The sequence below is a fragment of the Lepisma saccharinum genome, chromosome 11 (assembly GCF_977018435.1).
Source record: "Lepisma saccharinum chromosome 11, izLepSacc3.1, whole genome shotgun sequence".
NCBI lineage: Eukaryota > Metazoa > Arthropoda > Insecta > Zygentoma > Lepismatidae > Lepisma > Lepisma saccharinum.
Genome location: NC_139239.1, coordinates 28098280 through 28115901, shown reverse-complemented (window position 1 = coordinate 28115901; position 17622 = coordinate 28098280). Strand labels below are relative to the sequence as shown.

General features: G+C 38.6%; 1 protein-coding gene across 3 annotated transcripts in view; it reads left to right on the top strand.

Moving 5' to 3' along the window:
• Positions 1–17622, top strand: part of LOC145994693 (uncharacterized) — a 115541-nt gene that overhangs the window by 40242 nt on the left and 57677 nt on the right. Inside the window, exon 1 of one of the 3 annotated variants that reach the window (XM_083130854.1) lies at positions 6918–7147. The exons of 1 other annotated variant lie outside the window; for it this stretch is intronic. In XM_083130854.1, the coding sequence (XP_082986980.1) occupies positions 7114–7147 (34 nt within the window). In that variant the 5' untranslated portion in view covers positions 6918–7113. Of the gene's footprint in view, positions 1–6917; positions 7148–8599; positions 8809–17622 lie in introns of those variants that run through there. One more of the 3 variants, XM_083130855.1, reaches the window with a different exon arrangement.

The window sequence follows — 17622 nt, the reverse complement described above, 5'->3', positions numbered from 1 at the left end:
CTAATGATATGAAGATTCGAAATCAACATCCGTGCAATCCAAGTGAACTTGAAACACTAGCAGATTTGATTTTGGACGGTAAAAGAGAACATTTCATGCAAAATACTTGACAACTGCCAAATAAGAAAACTAGGATAATTTATACCGACAGTGCCATCAAAAGAACAATGCACGATTTCTTACGAGGAGCAGCACATAACCTAATGTTGCAATGCATGTAAAGTGACGATATCAAAGGTGAATAAATATTGTTAGCTAAATACGGTATTGTAAAGTGACGCAATCAAAGGTGAATAAATAATAATTTTGCTAAACACAGCATCAACATTTTTCTTTACAATTTACATATGAACTATTTATATCAATTATTTATCATTTGCTTTTTGTTTGTAATTTCTACTTTCGCCATTTTTTCCATTTGTAATTATCACTTTTGCCATTTTTTCCGTTTGCCATTATTTCCTTTGCCATTTTACCGTACACCGTAGAGAGGCCTGATCTCGTTCTGTTCTCGTATTTTACAAGGCCGTTTCTGAACCATCTCTCGGTAAATTGCTAATTGATCCTACCGTCTGGATCACTTTATTTTTTTTTTCAAAACCCTGGACGAAGTGGCTTTCAGTAGCAAAACTTATTTGATCACGAGTTCTACACGTTATTTTCTCCCTCTGTACGACTGGTATGCTTCTAAACTATTCAATCTATTTACAAATCGATTTTTTAGTCTGATAATATTCGGAACATGTCCAGCTGACTGTTCTAGTCTAGCTAGCGAACCTACAAACAGTCTAGAGAATGAGCAAGAGGGTTAGCGATTGGTGCTTGGTTGAGATGACGTCACCGGCTCGCTTGTTGATTGAGGACTTCGGGAGTTGCGACTCGCTCAGAAGCTGCCAATGCATATCAGTCAGGATCAACGAAATAATCTCGCTCTACATTTATTTACAAGCAAAATAATATAAATAACTAAGGTTATCCTTGTGAAAAAAAGGAAACTTCATTTTGCAGCGGGGGGAAAAAAAACAAGACGTACAACTCTGATAGTTATCGAATGTAACGGTCTGCATTGTTGAATAGAAATCTGTTGGAATTGCAACAAATGACTGGAATGTTTGTCAACACAAAGGGGACAGGAAATTCCATTGCTGTACATCACGCATAGTCACGTGTGTGTCCGTTGGGTAAAAGAGGAAACGTCAGTCTGTTCTGTTGGAATTGGGTTTGTAATTCTTCTAAAGCGCAGAGTTGTTTATGGAAGTAGTCGCTGGCCTTCGCATGGGGTTTTGTTGTGGAAGCATGACCACATAGTTCAGCTACCTCCTCCCCCCGCTAAACTTGTGGCATGTTGGAATAATGCAATGGTCGGAAACCAAAATCTGCTAGTCATTTCCAAATACTCAATAAAACTGGCGACAATGTTGAGAGAACTGAAAAGTTTTATTTTCTGTGTATGGTATTGGTTGGAGGGGAGGGATCATGTCACCCCTTCATCGTTGGCCAGCTTCTCTTACATAATAATATCTGATGTCAAAAACTGTATGTGCAGTCTCGATTAACCTATGTGTGCATAAAGTGGCCGTAAAATTTAACTCAAACAGTACACAATGCACACAATGCACCATAAAAAGAAATCTAATATAGTTAGATAAAGCAAACATGGTGACAATCACACACACACACACACACAGAGAGAGAGAGAGAGAGAGAGAGAGAGAGAGAGAGAGAGAGAGAGAGAGCAGTCTAAAGCTGCTGCAGATAGAGAGAAAAAAAATAGGGATCCGAGAGAGAAAAAGATAAAGAGAAATAGAGAAGTGAGAAAGATATATAGAGGAAAGGAGAGAAGGAAGAGGAATAGCATAAGACCGATAAAGAGAAAGACAAAGGAAAAACACACAGAAAATGGAAGAGAAAACATACAAAATGAGATACAAGAAGAGATAAGTAGACACGAACAAAGACAGACGAAATCTGAGACAAGAAAATCGAAATTTAGAAAGATGATACATGGAAAGCAATAGAGAAAAGGGAGGGAAGAAGGAGTAATAGTCAATTTTTCCTTATTCCAGGATGTCACCCCCCCCCCCCCCGACCTTCCCTATATGCGCCCATGTGCAACCATCTTAAACCGGATTTTGTTGCACAGGCTAGAGGATGGAAATGTTAAATCGAGACACACATGCAGTTTAATACTTATACATGCAAAGACACTTTGCAACAAGAATGTTTTGGTTTTTTAAGCAGTCTTATTATCTTTTCACACGTCAGCAACATAATGTGGCTTCGCCTCTTCACGCTTGCAAGCAGTAAAGCGACTGAAGTGTGGCGATTTTTTTCACACGGATCTGCAGGCAACACGTGACGACATGTGCAATTTAGTTCGCAAAACTAAACGTGCTACACGTGGGACATGGAAGCACTTTCGATTGTATTAATTACAGACGGATTCACTTCGTTGTCTTCTCATCTTGATTAAACAATTTTCTATATATTGCGTTTTCCCTTTTCAATTATGTGCTAACGGGTCTTGGCATTTTAGCGTTGGAGAGTACACAATGATTTAGACATTAATAACTGTTAGTGGTGTAGATTCTAGTAGCACTTATATGTCGTATTGCTGTGCGTAAGTTCACCAAGGAAGTTTGTAGGTTGGGATGAATCTAATACTGAAATAGCAATTTGAATGACAATGTGGGTTGGAGAATATAACCATAAATTAAGTCCAAATGGGGGATATGACCCCCCCCATAAGCCCCCCTTTGGTGCGCCTTGAGTACGCCATTTTCCCTTGATGCCTTCCTTGTATCTACAGATCTATGGCGGGATTTTTTAGGCAACTTATTGTAATGTATTGTATTGTAGTCATTGGGTTAAAGGAAAAAGACAGGCGAGTTCTGGAAAATTACTCGGTGAGTTGTGACGTTTCCAGAACTCACATAGCCATAACCCGATAGAATCTCTTCATTACTGTCACTATAAAAGCTTCAAGTCGCACTAATCCAATCTTTTTCTTCAAAGATCCAAACTTACTTTCAACTATGGGAAACACCGACTCAGTTTTATCAAAAACATTCAACTTAAAGCTTCCCTGACCATCGTTAATGAAGAGATTTTGTCGGAATATTTTGACCGCGTGAGTCCTGGACAATATGAGTGAAGTGGAAAGCTTGGTGAGTTGGAAAGTTTCCAGAACTCGCGTAATCGACAATCCCATTGAATATATTCATTATATGTCGCAAAGATTTGCTTGCCTTCTTGTGAACTTTGTTTACGGATCTAGTATCTTGTTCTACCGCTTGATAAAGTACACCAACGTGTGTCACAAAGACATTAGGTTAAATATTGATAATCAACCGGACTAGAGGATTCGTCATATGTGAGCTTCGTTATTGTACCTAAATAAACGTCACTTTCAGATTATGTTCATTGTCTTACAAATCAGGACAAACACAAAGACACTACTCAAAAAGGACAATACTTTGGAATTCCTATCTGAAATAAGCCAATCCAAAATAAATAGAATTTGAATCTAGGTGTCATCGGTATATGGAAGCAATATATCTAAATGTTTTGTTAGCAGCGGTTAACTTCAAGATGAACTTGAAGGAAAACTTATTGTAAAGAATTACGTTCTTAATTTGTCAAGTATCTTCGGCAAGGGGATTTCAGTATCTTGCATATTATATACACTCGCTTCATTTTAGGTATGAAATTAATATAATTTAATTGTGAAAATTGAGTCCATTTATGCACATGACATTATATTTCGACTTCTTATGAAAATTTATAAAGGTATACTATTGTGAATACACTTATATTTTTGTTACTTTCATAAACTACAATAATTATAGAAATGTTTGCTTCTCTACTCATCCACCAGCATATCTGTAGCTCAAGCCTTGAAGTAGTGGCACTATACTGATCGCGGGCCCAGCTGGTGGCTGATCTATTTTTTACTACATAGCCCCATCTGTCCATCAGTTGTCTTCAGGGGGAGGAGGCGGCGTCGATGAGTGTCAACAACCTCAGTTGCGAAGTAAAAGCTGTAGGGGTAACATCGCTCTCCCGTTACGTTGCCAAGCGTACCTCTGTTTTTGTCAGTTGTTTTTAATAGCTTGTTTGGGTGTTTTGTGTACTATTTCTCCGTGCTTTGTGTACTATTGTACAACTTTTATCCATTAACGGCGGTGATCAACTCTTTTTCTCCCCCCATTTTACAGTACGTTTGGCAACATGTGTATCCAACGCTCATTTGTTTCATCCCGCCAGCAACATCCGGTGCCTTGTGACACGAAAATGCCCGATGTTAGTCGAACAGAATTGAACTGATCGCTGATTCGTTGTTTCCCAGCCGCCAGATGGAAATGCGAGCAGTAGTATCGAATGTTAAGCCACGGGGAAGACTGCAGTTCGCATTTTTTTTTTTTTCGAGGCACAGATATTTTGGCACTACTATAAAACAGGATACACTCGTTAGTATAGCTCATACTGGGGCTTCCAGCAGAACAGAACTTTTTTTACTTGCGTATTTGTATAGTTCATTGATGGGTTAATCTCATGTCCACTATAAATGCGTGCGTACAAGTTACGAATGGAGCTTACGGTACAATGGTCTTTTCTGATGTTACAAATGTCGTAAGCTTAATCACTTTTACTCACAAGAACATTGGACTTACAAAACATTGCGATGACGTCGTAAAAATAAGCATTTCTGATCATCGTATTTACGTAACAGTTCGTCCTTACCAATTCATTCCAAACGGTTAAATTACACAAAGTGTACTTAGAATAGCAATGACCGCCAGAGGAAATAAAAAAAGTGGCCAAATGAGACGCCAGAGTGGATTTCTAATTTTATATCAGATCATTACGTGAAACCAACTGTTTATGGACACGGGGAGTTTTTAATGAAGGCAATTAACACGCAACCATGCAAAGCCGCGAAGAATTTTACAAATAGTTCATTTTTTCGTGTAAGAAATTTGCAACATCCGAATTGCATTTTTTTTTTCAAATACCGTCAAGAAAAGTAAATCGTCTATATTTATTATAATACTTTCTCCCTTAATACTCGTACTTACTTACTTACTTCTTCAACATAGCAGTTTTTCTTTCACTTTTTATTTAATTTCAAAATTAATTCCTTCCTCTCGAGATTTTAATTTTATTTACTCCTTCTTTATTAGTTTCTTCATTTTTCATATTTGCTTTTTAGCTATTTTTATTTACATATTATTATTATTATTATTATTATTTCTAATTTATGTTATTTAGCGTCGATTTTCTATCTCATTGAGTTAAACGCGACGACCAGGATGAATGATGATTAGAAGTGATAGGGGATGTCTGCGTAATTCAACCCATGAAGCTAGGGAGATGCTAACGCAAATTATATACTCTGACCAGGAATTTAACCAGACCTTTGTTTACGATATCTTGAGTTTATCACTATGGCAGTAATCCACTTTCTACCTCGCCACCGAAATTCCCGGTTTCGAATCCCGGCCTGGGCATGGATGTTTGTGAGTGTCCATTCATCAATTTCATCATATCACTCATCCCCATCTTCGCAAATTAGCCAAAAGTGGCACAAGAAGCGAAGTAAAATAAAGTAAATCAAACAAACAAACAATCAATTTCATGTAATCTTCACTCATTCTCATGTTCGGAATCATAGATGGCGCCACGATCTGGAATCTAGGGCGTGCAGATGGGATTCGCAGCTAATTGTGAGGGGTGCGAAGTGTCTTCATCTGGGAAGAATATTACAATCAATCTTTATTTAACCTTAGTAACTCCGCTTATTATTATTATTATTATTTGTGTACAGCTAGAGTTATACTTATGCCTACATGATTGATTTTGCATGTTTTATAACTATATACACAGTTTTTTTTGTCACATTAAAAATACATCTGTATATAAAAAATAGGTGGTAATTCTCTGTAAGCAAAGTATAGATAATAAAAAAAGAACTAATAGAATCAGAGAAAGCAAACTAAAAGTAATGTGTTAGCTAAATTACATAGATTACATGAAAAATTCTCGTGACTGCTTTGAAGTTACATTTGAATGTTAATACAAATCGATAGTTCTATTACACAGTTAGTTGTAGCTTTGTTACACTTTGGACATGAATATCGCCACCGGAAATTGAGGGGCAGATTGATTCAGTGCAACATGAACCTCTATAAACTATTCTCATTCAGTTGTTTTAGTTATTATTATTACGTACCATTAGGATGAAAATTGCGTGTGCCAAAGGAGTGCAGGTGCCGTCTGTAGTCACGATTAGCTGGAAAAGTGAAGCTACACTAATCAAACTTCAGTTTCCGTAACCAAACATTGGTTCAAATAGGCAGCAAACAAATTACTGTTCAGAAGGGCCAAATTCTTTCAGTAAAACAAACCATAAGCCTCTTAGGCAAAAGAGGAAGAAATGCGAAGGTAAATAACAAAAATCAAACTAAATGAAACAATAAAAAATACCATATTTATAAACTGTCATGCATTAATTTGCGTTAGCCTCAGACATGTCTTCGATATTGTAGTAAGAAAAGTGAAAACATTTTGCACACGCAAAAAAAAAAAAAGAACAATGACTTGTTAATACACCCACGGGATTGTTGACGATATGAATGAAATTAAATGCAAAGCCATAATCGTTGATAACTAACCGGTCGTACTTAGCGCAGATCATAAAACAAAACCCACCTAACTGTTTGCCGACCTAAAATTTCTACCCAACACTATAAAGGATATGGCGCAATCAGCTCATCACGCACTTCAAGGCAATTGGAAAGTGTATTACAAGTGAGAGAAACAGTTCTCCCCATAATGTTCTTTACAGTTAACTGGTACGGAGTTCATCTTCCATGCAACGTCCCAGTAAGTATTCGTTTCAGCTTATTCAGTTCGATCTGAGTCGTCGGAATCGGCATGCGTGGTGTTGAGGAGGTCCCCGGTTTGAGTCTTCGGCTTGTGTGTGCGAGTGTGTGTGGACGTTGTGGTGGACTTGAGTTATGTTGAAGAATCTTCAAGATTAACTGATCGCTTTCGTGTGACCGTAGTTTGAGAGTGGAATATCTTCATTCTTGAATCAGGAGTTTCTTGAAGATGCGTCCCGCGTGTTTGGATAATTTTTATAAAGGTAAATTGAATGCTCTTCTTTTTTTAATTTTTTTTTTTTTTTTGGTGGATGGTATTCCGAAGACGTTTGTCGCGTTTCATGTCCCCCCCTTTTTAAAGGCGTGCTGTTTTGAATTTCCCCACTGTAATTGCGAATTAGTTAATAGTTTCTTTCACCATGGGAGAACTCCATTATTAGTGCAGAAAGCGAGAAATGAAAAGAGGGGGGAAAGTTGGAAATGTGTGGTTTTCAGTCTAATGCGCTTGAATTTTCAACTAGAATGCACCGTTCAGGCTGTACACTGCAATTTTAATGCTTAATTTTCAACATATATTAATTAAAGGGCAAGGAAACTAAACTTATTATTATTTATGCAGAATAGAATATACAAATTTAAATGAGCCTTTGTACATTAACAGGTATGCTGTTACATTTTAACGGTTGGACGTTGTAAATTACATAGTAAATATTAAGTGTAGTTCGCACACTAGCGTATGCAATTTTTTTCGGGAGGGGGGGAGGTAGAATTGTAATGGTGGATATTGCATAACTGTATTCTGCAGGAGAGGGGGGGGGGCGATACGCAATGAAATATTTCGTAATTACCATTTTTAATCTTCGGTTTAGAAGTTGTTCGAAGGCAAAAATGGTTAATCTGGGCATTTATCACTTTGGTTTTTCCCCGAATTCTTTACTGCTTTCATCTGAAAAAAAAAATATGTTCTCCTCTTTGGGAGGGTCTGTAACTACATCAGTTCCCCCACTGCGCACGCCAGCGAGTTCACAAGATTTGAAAATAGTTTAAATTAAAAAGTTGTATGCTTCACGAAGAAGCACCCGTGCCTGCATTTTATATTTTTCTTTTTAGCGTCTGCTTTGCACTATTTTCGACCAATCACGGCGATGATGATTAGTATGATGATTAAAACGAGAATCGAACCTGGAACCTTAGAGGGCGAACTCGTCAATCACTCAACGCAGTTGGTTACGGTGTAGGCTAGGAATGCAATAAAGTCGCCCAAGGGAATTGGTCTAAACATATTCTACACGATACCAGCGAGCTTAGCTTGTCCCCCCTCCCCCCACTTGCATTCGTTCAGCAATTAGCCCCTTGCCCCCCCCCCTCCTTCCTTGTTGTTCAGCTGTGCACAGAACGTGGCAACATTGCTTATGAACAGTAACAGCAACGTTTCCATAGCAACAAGTCGAGGCTACCCTCATCTTCCACCCCTCCACAAACGGTTCATAACGAGGGTGGCCATGTGGTCGGTCGCAGAACTTGGAGCTTAGCACATCAGTGCAAGGTTAAAATTGCTGACGGATGCCCAAGATAGAACGTACCTGACGCCTCGGTCCTTCCACGCTGTCATGTCTGTCAGCTGATTGCCTTCTGGGTAATTCCAGACAATTGACGATCTTCTCCAATAGCGTATGAAAGCAGGGGTGGAAGGGGGTGAGAGCATGCAGGCGACGTCTGGGCTAAAGTCTCAAGAAGGACAGCGGAGGGAGGATCAGAAGTTTGCTCAGAAATGTAAAAACCAGTTAGCTGTGTTGTAGTTAGAAAAGCAGCGTCTTGTGTGTGCTTCTGTGTTGACAGTGGTTATCAAGCTTTCTGTGTGCTTTTTGCAGTGTTGTGAGAGTGGTAAAGGAACAGAACAGGGAAATCATGTTGTTCTCTAACTGTAAGTAGCTGTTTAATGTTTCGTCCATGTTTTAAAGTAATTCCCGTCTTGTCACGTGGATATTAATACGTTGCTTTTTGTGCATCAGAACACCCTTGACCTTGAACTGTCAAGAGAATAGAAAGGACGTGATGAGGCGTTCTAATGACGTGGATGGGGGCAGGGGAGAGGTTCAAAACATTCCCAATGTGTGTAGCGTGGGTAGCTAAATTATGCAAGAAACTGTGAGCTGTGACCAATATTTTTAAACTAATTTACACTATGCTTTCCTTGAATTCAGTACCACTGTGAGCAAGAAGTTAATATAAACAAAACCACGTGACTTCTAAGACAGTTTGTGTCTGTTCTGGTATTGTTTTGCCTATGAATATTGGAGGAGCTCGTGAGGCTACGGCCCCTCCAGAAATTTTGAGAAAATCAACATTTCGGCCCAAGTTCCTTTTGTTTTATTGCGATTTCATCATGCTACGGATGCAATTTTCACATATTTCGATTTCCGTCAGTTAACACATACTGCGGATATTTAGTGATTCTTTACTGCGTGTTTCATGCACGCTGGTTTTTCAATTATATGATTATGTACTTGCCAACAGCCATTCGTTTACTATCGTCTTGGTTACGAATGAATGTTTTTGTGGTTACGTTAGGCGGGTCACGTTTAGTTCTCTTAGCATTTAAATAATATCCCTAAGTACTTTCTAAAAAAAAAGTTCTAAATTACTTCTACATTCATTCCCACTAGTCTACTATACTTACTGTCGTTTCTATGGAGAATCGAATGCCTTGTCCAAGGGGAGCGCGCATGCTTGCGTAATGTAATTTTAAAGTTGTTTTTTCCAACATACATAATTTTTTTCGAAATCCTAATAGTGTTCATTACTTTGAGGAAGGTTCAAATTTCGTTTGACAATGATGCTAAAAGTCTACGATAATTAGTCTTTCTGCTAAGAGAATTTGAAATATCATAAAGCAATCGGAACCGTTACCTTCCACAAATCCAGTAGAACAGCGACGTTGAATGGTATTGGTTTAGCCATGCACTGTATTCCTATGCGCAATATTTCTGCGCAACTGTCCCAGAAGCCACGTGTTTGTTTACGTTAACTTCGATTTTACAGTGGATACACAATAGTGTGTTCGATGAGCACATACAGCGGCTCATAAAAATGAAAGTACACAAATCTGTTACGAAAAACCAAGGGATCGTTAAGCAGCAAATGTATTTTGCCTAAAAACATAAACAATAGAAGAAGTGGCTTGTGTAAATAGAATTTAGGGAAGAAATTAGCCTAAAGCCTACATGTGCAGGCAGTTAATATTGGAAAGTTTGGTGCAGTAGTCATCGTAAAGATCTACAAATTTGTCCATAGATCGAGAAATAAATCCGATTTCAATTGGATTTCGGAGGAACAGTCTTTTCTTTTTCCTTTTTCCCCATTACAGTTAGGACGTAAAAATGCTCCGATAACTTTGTCATCACCGATTCATATATGTTGTGTTTCTAATAAGAACCACGGCTGATATGTATCATTAATGTAATTCATTTGGGGGGGGGATACTGGACTAAATTTTTAAGATAAGAACACTGCTTCAGTTTGAAGTTAATATGTTCATGTAACGATAAGTACCGTCTTATTTGTAATTATAATTTGTTAGCCGACATCACTGACCGAATGGATAGCACGGCGCGCAACGACGCCAGGGGTCTTGGGTTCGAATCTCGGCCAGGGCATGGGTGTTCTTTGTGAGTGCCCTTTTACAAATCTAATCATATCATCACTCATCCTTAACTTCGCGATTAGCCAAAAGCGAAGTAAAGGAACGAAATCATTTATCATTCGTTTATCATAATCAACACAATGCTTTTTGACTGAAGTTATGTGTGAAATACCGGGTATCCCAGAAGTCTTTCCCTGATTACAAACTTTATTCATATCCGCTATATGCAATGTAGAGATGTGAAAGTGGTGCCAAAATGTTCGGAAACTAACCAAGTTTATTTGTTGCAGGTTTCAGTAATGTGGCTGTAGTGTAGCAGTGTCAGTGCCAAGGAATCCGGAATTAATGCTCTTGACATCGGGTGGCATCTTTCCATACAATGTTTCTTGGGCTTGACAGGATTTGGGAATGAAGATAAATTCCATTTTTTAAATACCAACTTATTGATGGCAGATATTCTAGACGAAAGAATTATGTACATTTGAAAGTTCCTCTACACTGTTATTGGTGACCGGGTCTCGTGATACCAGAGGACATGCTCATCTTTTTCCTGATTTGTGAACATTTCTGGTTTTCTGGACACTGACACTGCTACACTACAGCCACGTTGCTCAAACCTGCAACAAAAAAAAACTTGGTTAGTTTTCCAACATTTTGGCACAACTTTCACATCTCTTCCTTGCATATAGCGGATATGAATAAAGTTTGTAATCAGGGAAAGACTTCTGGGACACCCGGTATATGGTTTTAGGTTGAAGTTCGTCATCCCGGGGTTTCCAACCCACCACTTCCCCTTAGGTCTTTATTCAAAGCTTCATGTTTTCACAGTTTCAAGAAATGAATTATATTTCTGCCTCTGGGATAATCGTGACGATGAGTATCAATGATGATTAGACGAAATTTATGAAAAACACTCACGCCAAAGTCGTAACTTGAACAAGGCGCCATAGGTGTCAATATTGTCTGCCATGTCAACTACTCCTCTTGTGCTTGGCCACCGGGGCGGATTACTGCATGAGTGGCCTTCCGTATCCCCGCCCATCTTAAGCCCCTTTCATTGTCACGAGGGTGCAAATACTTGAAGGATAAAAGTAGCAGTCAGTTATTGTATCCCCTTCAAGAGGAGACGTTATACGGTATTGTTTCTTTTCTGGGAATTTCAAAAGTAGCTGTTGTATTGTCCTCGGGAGTTGAGGATTTATATAGCGTTTTCTGTGGTCCTCGTTTGCTCGGCGACGCTATCGACATCAAAGAAAGGTGGTGAAAAGTTATTTGCTCTCCAGTCACTAATTGTTAAACTAGATGGAAAGCCGTCGTTATCGGACGCTGGTCCTAGTTAAATTGAACGTTTTAGCACATCTATTGGAAACAGGCACGTAGCCAGGGGGAGGGCTAAAGGGGCTGAAGCCCCACCGAAATCCTACAAATATCTAATTTAAATAGTGTATAGTGCTAATTAATTTTACTACCTTAGCAGGAATAAACATTAGATCTAATAAAGTTTAGTGTATAACAGAGTAAGCAGGTTATATTTTTATTTTCTACCATATAATCTAAAGAATAAATGGATCCACAACTCTCAAAATGTTTAGTTTACTTTGTGAGAGGTCACACAATATGAACTTTAGGACTAAAATTTGACCCTAACTTTTAAAGCCTTTTTTAACGGAGTGTGTAAAGTTAATAACAAAATACAATAACTATGAATTTCAGTACACTACCTGTACAAAATGTACGAAAAATAATTGACAACAGTGTTGGATATTCAATCATACGGTGGATCCCCATTTATATAATACTATTTCTAATAATAATAATAATAAATTTGGAATTAAAAATTGTTTATTTTTAATAATATATAATATATTATTGTAAAATCACAATTATAACCGTGATATGTCATTATTATTTCTACTAATAGTTTTATCAGTGGCCTGCCCCCCTCTACAAATATTTCTGGCGACGCCTGCGCTGATACGGGATAAGCCCCCCCCCCCCTCGAAATAAAATCCTGGCTTCGGGCCTGATTGGAAAGCATTAGCAGGAAGATCCTACAGGAAGCAACATTAACAACACGTTTTTTTCCGTTCCCGTGCAACAAAGCGTCTTGCGAGTATTGTTTTAAATCCATTTTAACAATAGGTGTCACACACAAAGGCTTCTAACCCGTCTCTTCCTGAATCATTTTTTATTTCACGGTAGATGTCTCTACAATAAGAATTAGCTACGTGTCATAATCCAATTTTACTGCACCAAAAGTTAAAGGAGCTTTAACGCACATAGTTACACAAAATATGCACAAGCTACCAGAACTCGGACTTTCCTTCACGAACACGTATTTTGACCGCCAAGCTATCAATAAACCCTGCTAATTCATTTAGCCTGTCTCTGCAATCAAGTTATTTCATTGCATAATGTTGCAGTGTTTGCAATCTAGAAGGTAACAACTCGTGCTTGGTTTTATGCTGTGATCCTCTTATCGCCGCCAATAGTCAAGCATTGGATATTTATCCTGTTTTCCACATTGTCCATGGACACCAGCAATTTCTTTTTGGTGGGTAATGCAAGCATTTTTTATTTACTCATAACAGCTCCACAATACATTGTTTTAGTTTGAAGTCAGTGTAAGGAGGTGTATACGTCAGAGGTCCCAGGTTAGAATTAATTTTAAGGCATAAATAATATAATAACAACAACCCGTGCCTCTACAGCCCGTAAGGGCCTTGGCCTATCTCCCGACTGCCAGTCTCCCTCCCACGATCCTACCTAGAGGTGTGGGGTCAGCACGTCGAACCCCCAGCCGTTATAGGAGATTTTTATGACCAGGTTACGATACTCACTCGTAGCACCCGAATTTCCTCACGATGGTGGGTTGCCACCGGCCTTATACATAGGCCGAGAACCCAGAGACTGAACCAGGCGGACTCGAACCCATGCCGTCCCGCAGTCGGGAGTCCAAAGCACAGCGCCTTAGACCGAGCGGCTACGGTGGAGGACTTGGGAGCATCATTGATTGTCCGTATCAGTCTTTTCAGCAGTACATGACTCACCCTCATCGTCGCGAGCAGCTGTCGTCGGAATCAACCAATAGGATATCTCTCATCTCACGAGGCTTTGTTTATATCGACTTCGTACTTGTTGTGGCGGAAAATAGTCGTGACACCACCCTTAATATGAATGATCAAACCATTGAAATTTCCTTGTAACAATTAGGGGGAGAGCTGTGGTAACATTTATCAGTTCCTTGTAAATATTCCTTGTTTGTATCTAAAATATCTTCGTTGCGATTAACCTAGAGATATTATTATGAGACACATGGAAGACAAATTGCTCGGGTTGTTAAATGGGGCTGGTCAGTGAAAGCTGTTGTAGGTGGCAGCACTATAGGCAGGCAACTGTTCCCCCCATTTAAAAATGATGGGAAATTCGATGGACGTTCTGTTGTTATTTTTAATAGCACGCTTAATTCTATTTTTACCCGAGAAATTATGTCGGAACGCGATATATCATATTGTGATCCTCATCGTCGCTATTAGCCAAAAGTGGCAGAAAAGTGACGTTAAATAACAAAAATCAAATCATTGGCTCTGATTTCTAGGTTAAAATATAAATTTTCGTCCCCCTCTTCTTATCTGTTTTCCCAGCTTCTTCAATTTTTTTATTTAAATTATTCCTAAATACTGTTGTGTATACAGGTGAAAACTGGGGTGAATAATGAACTGGTTTCAAAATCACTGCACTTCTATGTAGTTCGCGTGTACTTCGTGCACGGTGACAACAGATGCGTTTTTGTATTCGCAGGTGGAAAAAACCGGAAGCACCTGTCTGCAGTGCCTTTTCGTGTTGTCCACAGGTGATATCAGTTCCCCTCCTTCACTTCTTCCAACAACTTTTCCTGTTTGACGCAACAGTAGCCACCCCTTCCCCCATTTGAACCACTTTCGGTAGCCAGATGTGCTCTTTGTATATTTCGTTTTTATATCAGTTTCGGTGAATGGAAAACGTTTGTTAGGCCAACGCCAGATTGAAGCACTGTCGCTTATTGTAGTGTTGTCAACCTGCATAATTGAATAGTAGCTTTCATTAGTTCTTTAACTGGAAACTTTGTTGGTTAAATTGGTCCTTCAAAGGAACAACAAAATCAGACAAAATGTCTCATCTTAATGACGTATAATTGTCTTTATCAAATCAACCGCAACAATACAAGCACAAAGTGAAAACATATTTCAAAGCGTTCATAAACAGTACTTCAAACTCGCTTTTGTAAATTGAGAGGTAGACTGTTATGTGACTTTTAACAGTGTAGTTGTTTAATGTGGTAGTATTAGTACCATCTCCATTATTTCGAATTGGAATTGTTTCAATCTTATACCTAATAATAATAACAACAAATATAATACTTACAAATCCCACTGGCGTACGCAAGAGGGTGTGCCGATGGGGCAACTTCCCTCCGAAATTTAGAAAAACTAAAAATTTTCTAATAAAAGCACTAAAGAACTCGGGATAAACCAAAGTTCGAAGTGCAGACACTCCTTAATATAACCCCCGAAGACGATTTCTCTGAACAACTTGTAATACGAAGGTTAGAAATGGTAATTACGAAATATTATATTGCGTATAACGCTCCCCCTAGGACGCAGCCATTTCATCTCATCCACATCGTCGCGATTAGCCCAAAGTGGAAGAAATGCGACGTTAAATAAACTTAATGAATTTATCGTTTTTAATCAATGATTTCTTTGCAATAAAAGTACCCTCTTACATGTTACTCATGATTTGATTAATAATATTCCTTTATTACTGTCTTTGTTACAGAACATGAAAAACAGTAATGTGTCAAATATAATATCAGTGTCGTATTTAGAATTATATTTTCGGACCATTAGTGTTTTTTTTAACTACAAGTTCGTACGTTTCTCTAGTTCCCAAATCGACGATTGCATTGTATTCACATTTTAGAACATTTATTATACACAACTAGGGCAAGGATTTTTATGACTTAGTATATATATATATATAAATTTTTTTTTTTTTTGGTAATGGTGATGTGTTCCCTAAATAAAATTCATATTGTGAAGAAAGTAATTGAATGAAGGTGCTTTTTAAGGGCATATTTGGCCATTTCTACGTGATAAAGCATATTTTGATGGATTTTCGGTCATATTCAGCATATTTTAGCTTTTTCAAGAAATATACAGTCATTTTCCAAGTGGGTTCGTTGTTACTCCAATGTTCACTCGAAGTTTTTTTTGGGACTGCAGCAAAATCTTTTTAATTTTTAATTGAAAATTTACTGAAAGTATTCATTGTGCATTTCAACTCATCAGGGCCCATAAAGTGAACAAAAAATAGTATGTACAGGGTGGGAAATAACCTTTTGCTAGGGGTCCACAGTAAAAAGTAACAACAATTAAGAAATTATGGTAATACCAAATGTTTACTACGACAATTGTGGTTACAAAAACAAAATTAAAAGTTAGTATGTCCGTCGTTTGCTTCTCTCACAGCACGAAGACGATCAGGGTAGGAGCTCAGAAGATTCGCAAACAGTCCGTATTCCATTCCATGTCACGGAGGACTTGTTACAGATGTGCAAGGAGTGTTGGCCAGGAATAGCGGTCCGGTCCGCGTTCCACTATCATCAAGGACTCAACTGCGTCCTTCAGAACAGCCCCAAAGTGCTCCGCTGCATTCAGGTCCGGTGATGCACCCGGCCATTCAGAAATGCTGAAGAAGTCAATGCCACTTCGCCGAAGAAGGTCTTGGTTTTAACATTTGCCTTGAAGCAAGGGGCTTTGTCGCGAACTAACTTTTAATTTTGTTTTTGTAACCACAATTGTCGTAGTAAACATTTGGTATTACCATAATTTCTTAATTGTTGTTACTTTTTCCTGCAGACCCCTAGCAAAAGGTTATTTCCCACCCTGTATTTCAGCATATGTTAGATATTGATGTTTGAAACAGTCTAGTTATAAGGGCATATTTTTCAAATTATAGTGCATATTTTGTAAAATTTTAGGCTTTAAGAGCATATTTTATTTTGCGTATTTTGGTGATTTTGGGGTCATAAAAATCCTAGCCCTTAACATAACATTACTTTAGAAAATTAGAAATATTGCACGAAAATTTCACTCCTGGTCGTATTCTCCTCACCCACAACCAGAAATTCCTGGTCACGAAACTGAGACCAAAGTCACAGTTGTAGTAGAGATTCCTGTCAGATTGGATATTCTGGCGAATCGCACGAACATTACGAACTCAATAATAATAACTAAATGTAGCGATCATAATCACAGATTGGCAACACTGAATGTCACCTGGCGTTCTGGATGACAGCACGGCAGAATAGCTCACACCTGTTCTTCTGTGAACCCCCAGTCATTGGAACGGATTTGGGCGGTGCAAAGTTTTTCTCATTGACCTTGCTGTGATCAGCAAACGTGACTGCACAACCTGTGTGATTGATTGCATTCAGTGATAGTGTGGTTGCGCGATTGGTGGTCGGTGCATGCTCTGCGAACCTCTTCTTTGTTGTGGCAGAGTATTGTGCGTGCGTTGCTGGTGAAACAAAGGATAAAGTTTTATAATCAGTACTTTAGTGCGACAGTAATAATCGTGTGATTTGTGATGGGAAAAGCGGTAAGTAATTCTTGTGCTAGAGTTCAAATTTTGGTAGTGTGATGGCGTTCGGTTTCCACAATATTTTGCTCTGTAATTTTCTTCTTTTACGTACCTTTCCTGCCACTTTTGGCTTATTTTGAGAATGAGGTAAGAATGAAACTAGTGAAACTGAACTGATAAGGGGATGCCCAGGCCGAGGTCCGAACCCATATCCTGTGGCAACTTAGCTTACTCACGATTTTCTTATTGTTTATTGATTTGCTTTATTTTAATTCCCTTTTGTGCCACTTTTGGCTAATTTGCGAAAATTGGGATGAATGATGATATGATTGATGAATAGACACAAACATCCATGCCCAGGCCGGGATTCGAGCTCGGGACCCCTGGCGTCGCAGCGCGGTGTGCTAACCATTCCATCACGGAGGCCGGCTCAGGATTTTCTTTAGGAGGGAGCTTTAATTGGGAATGTTT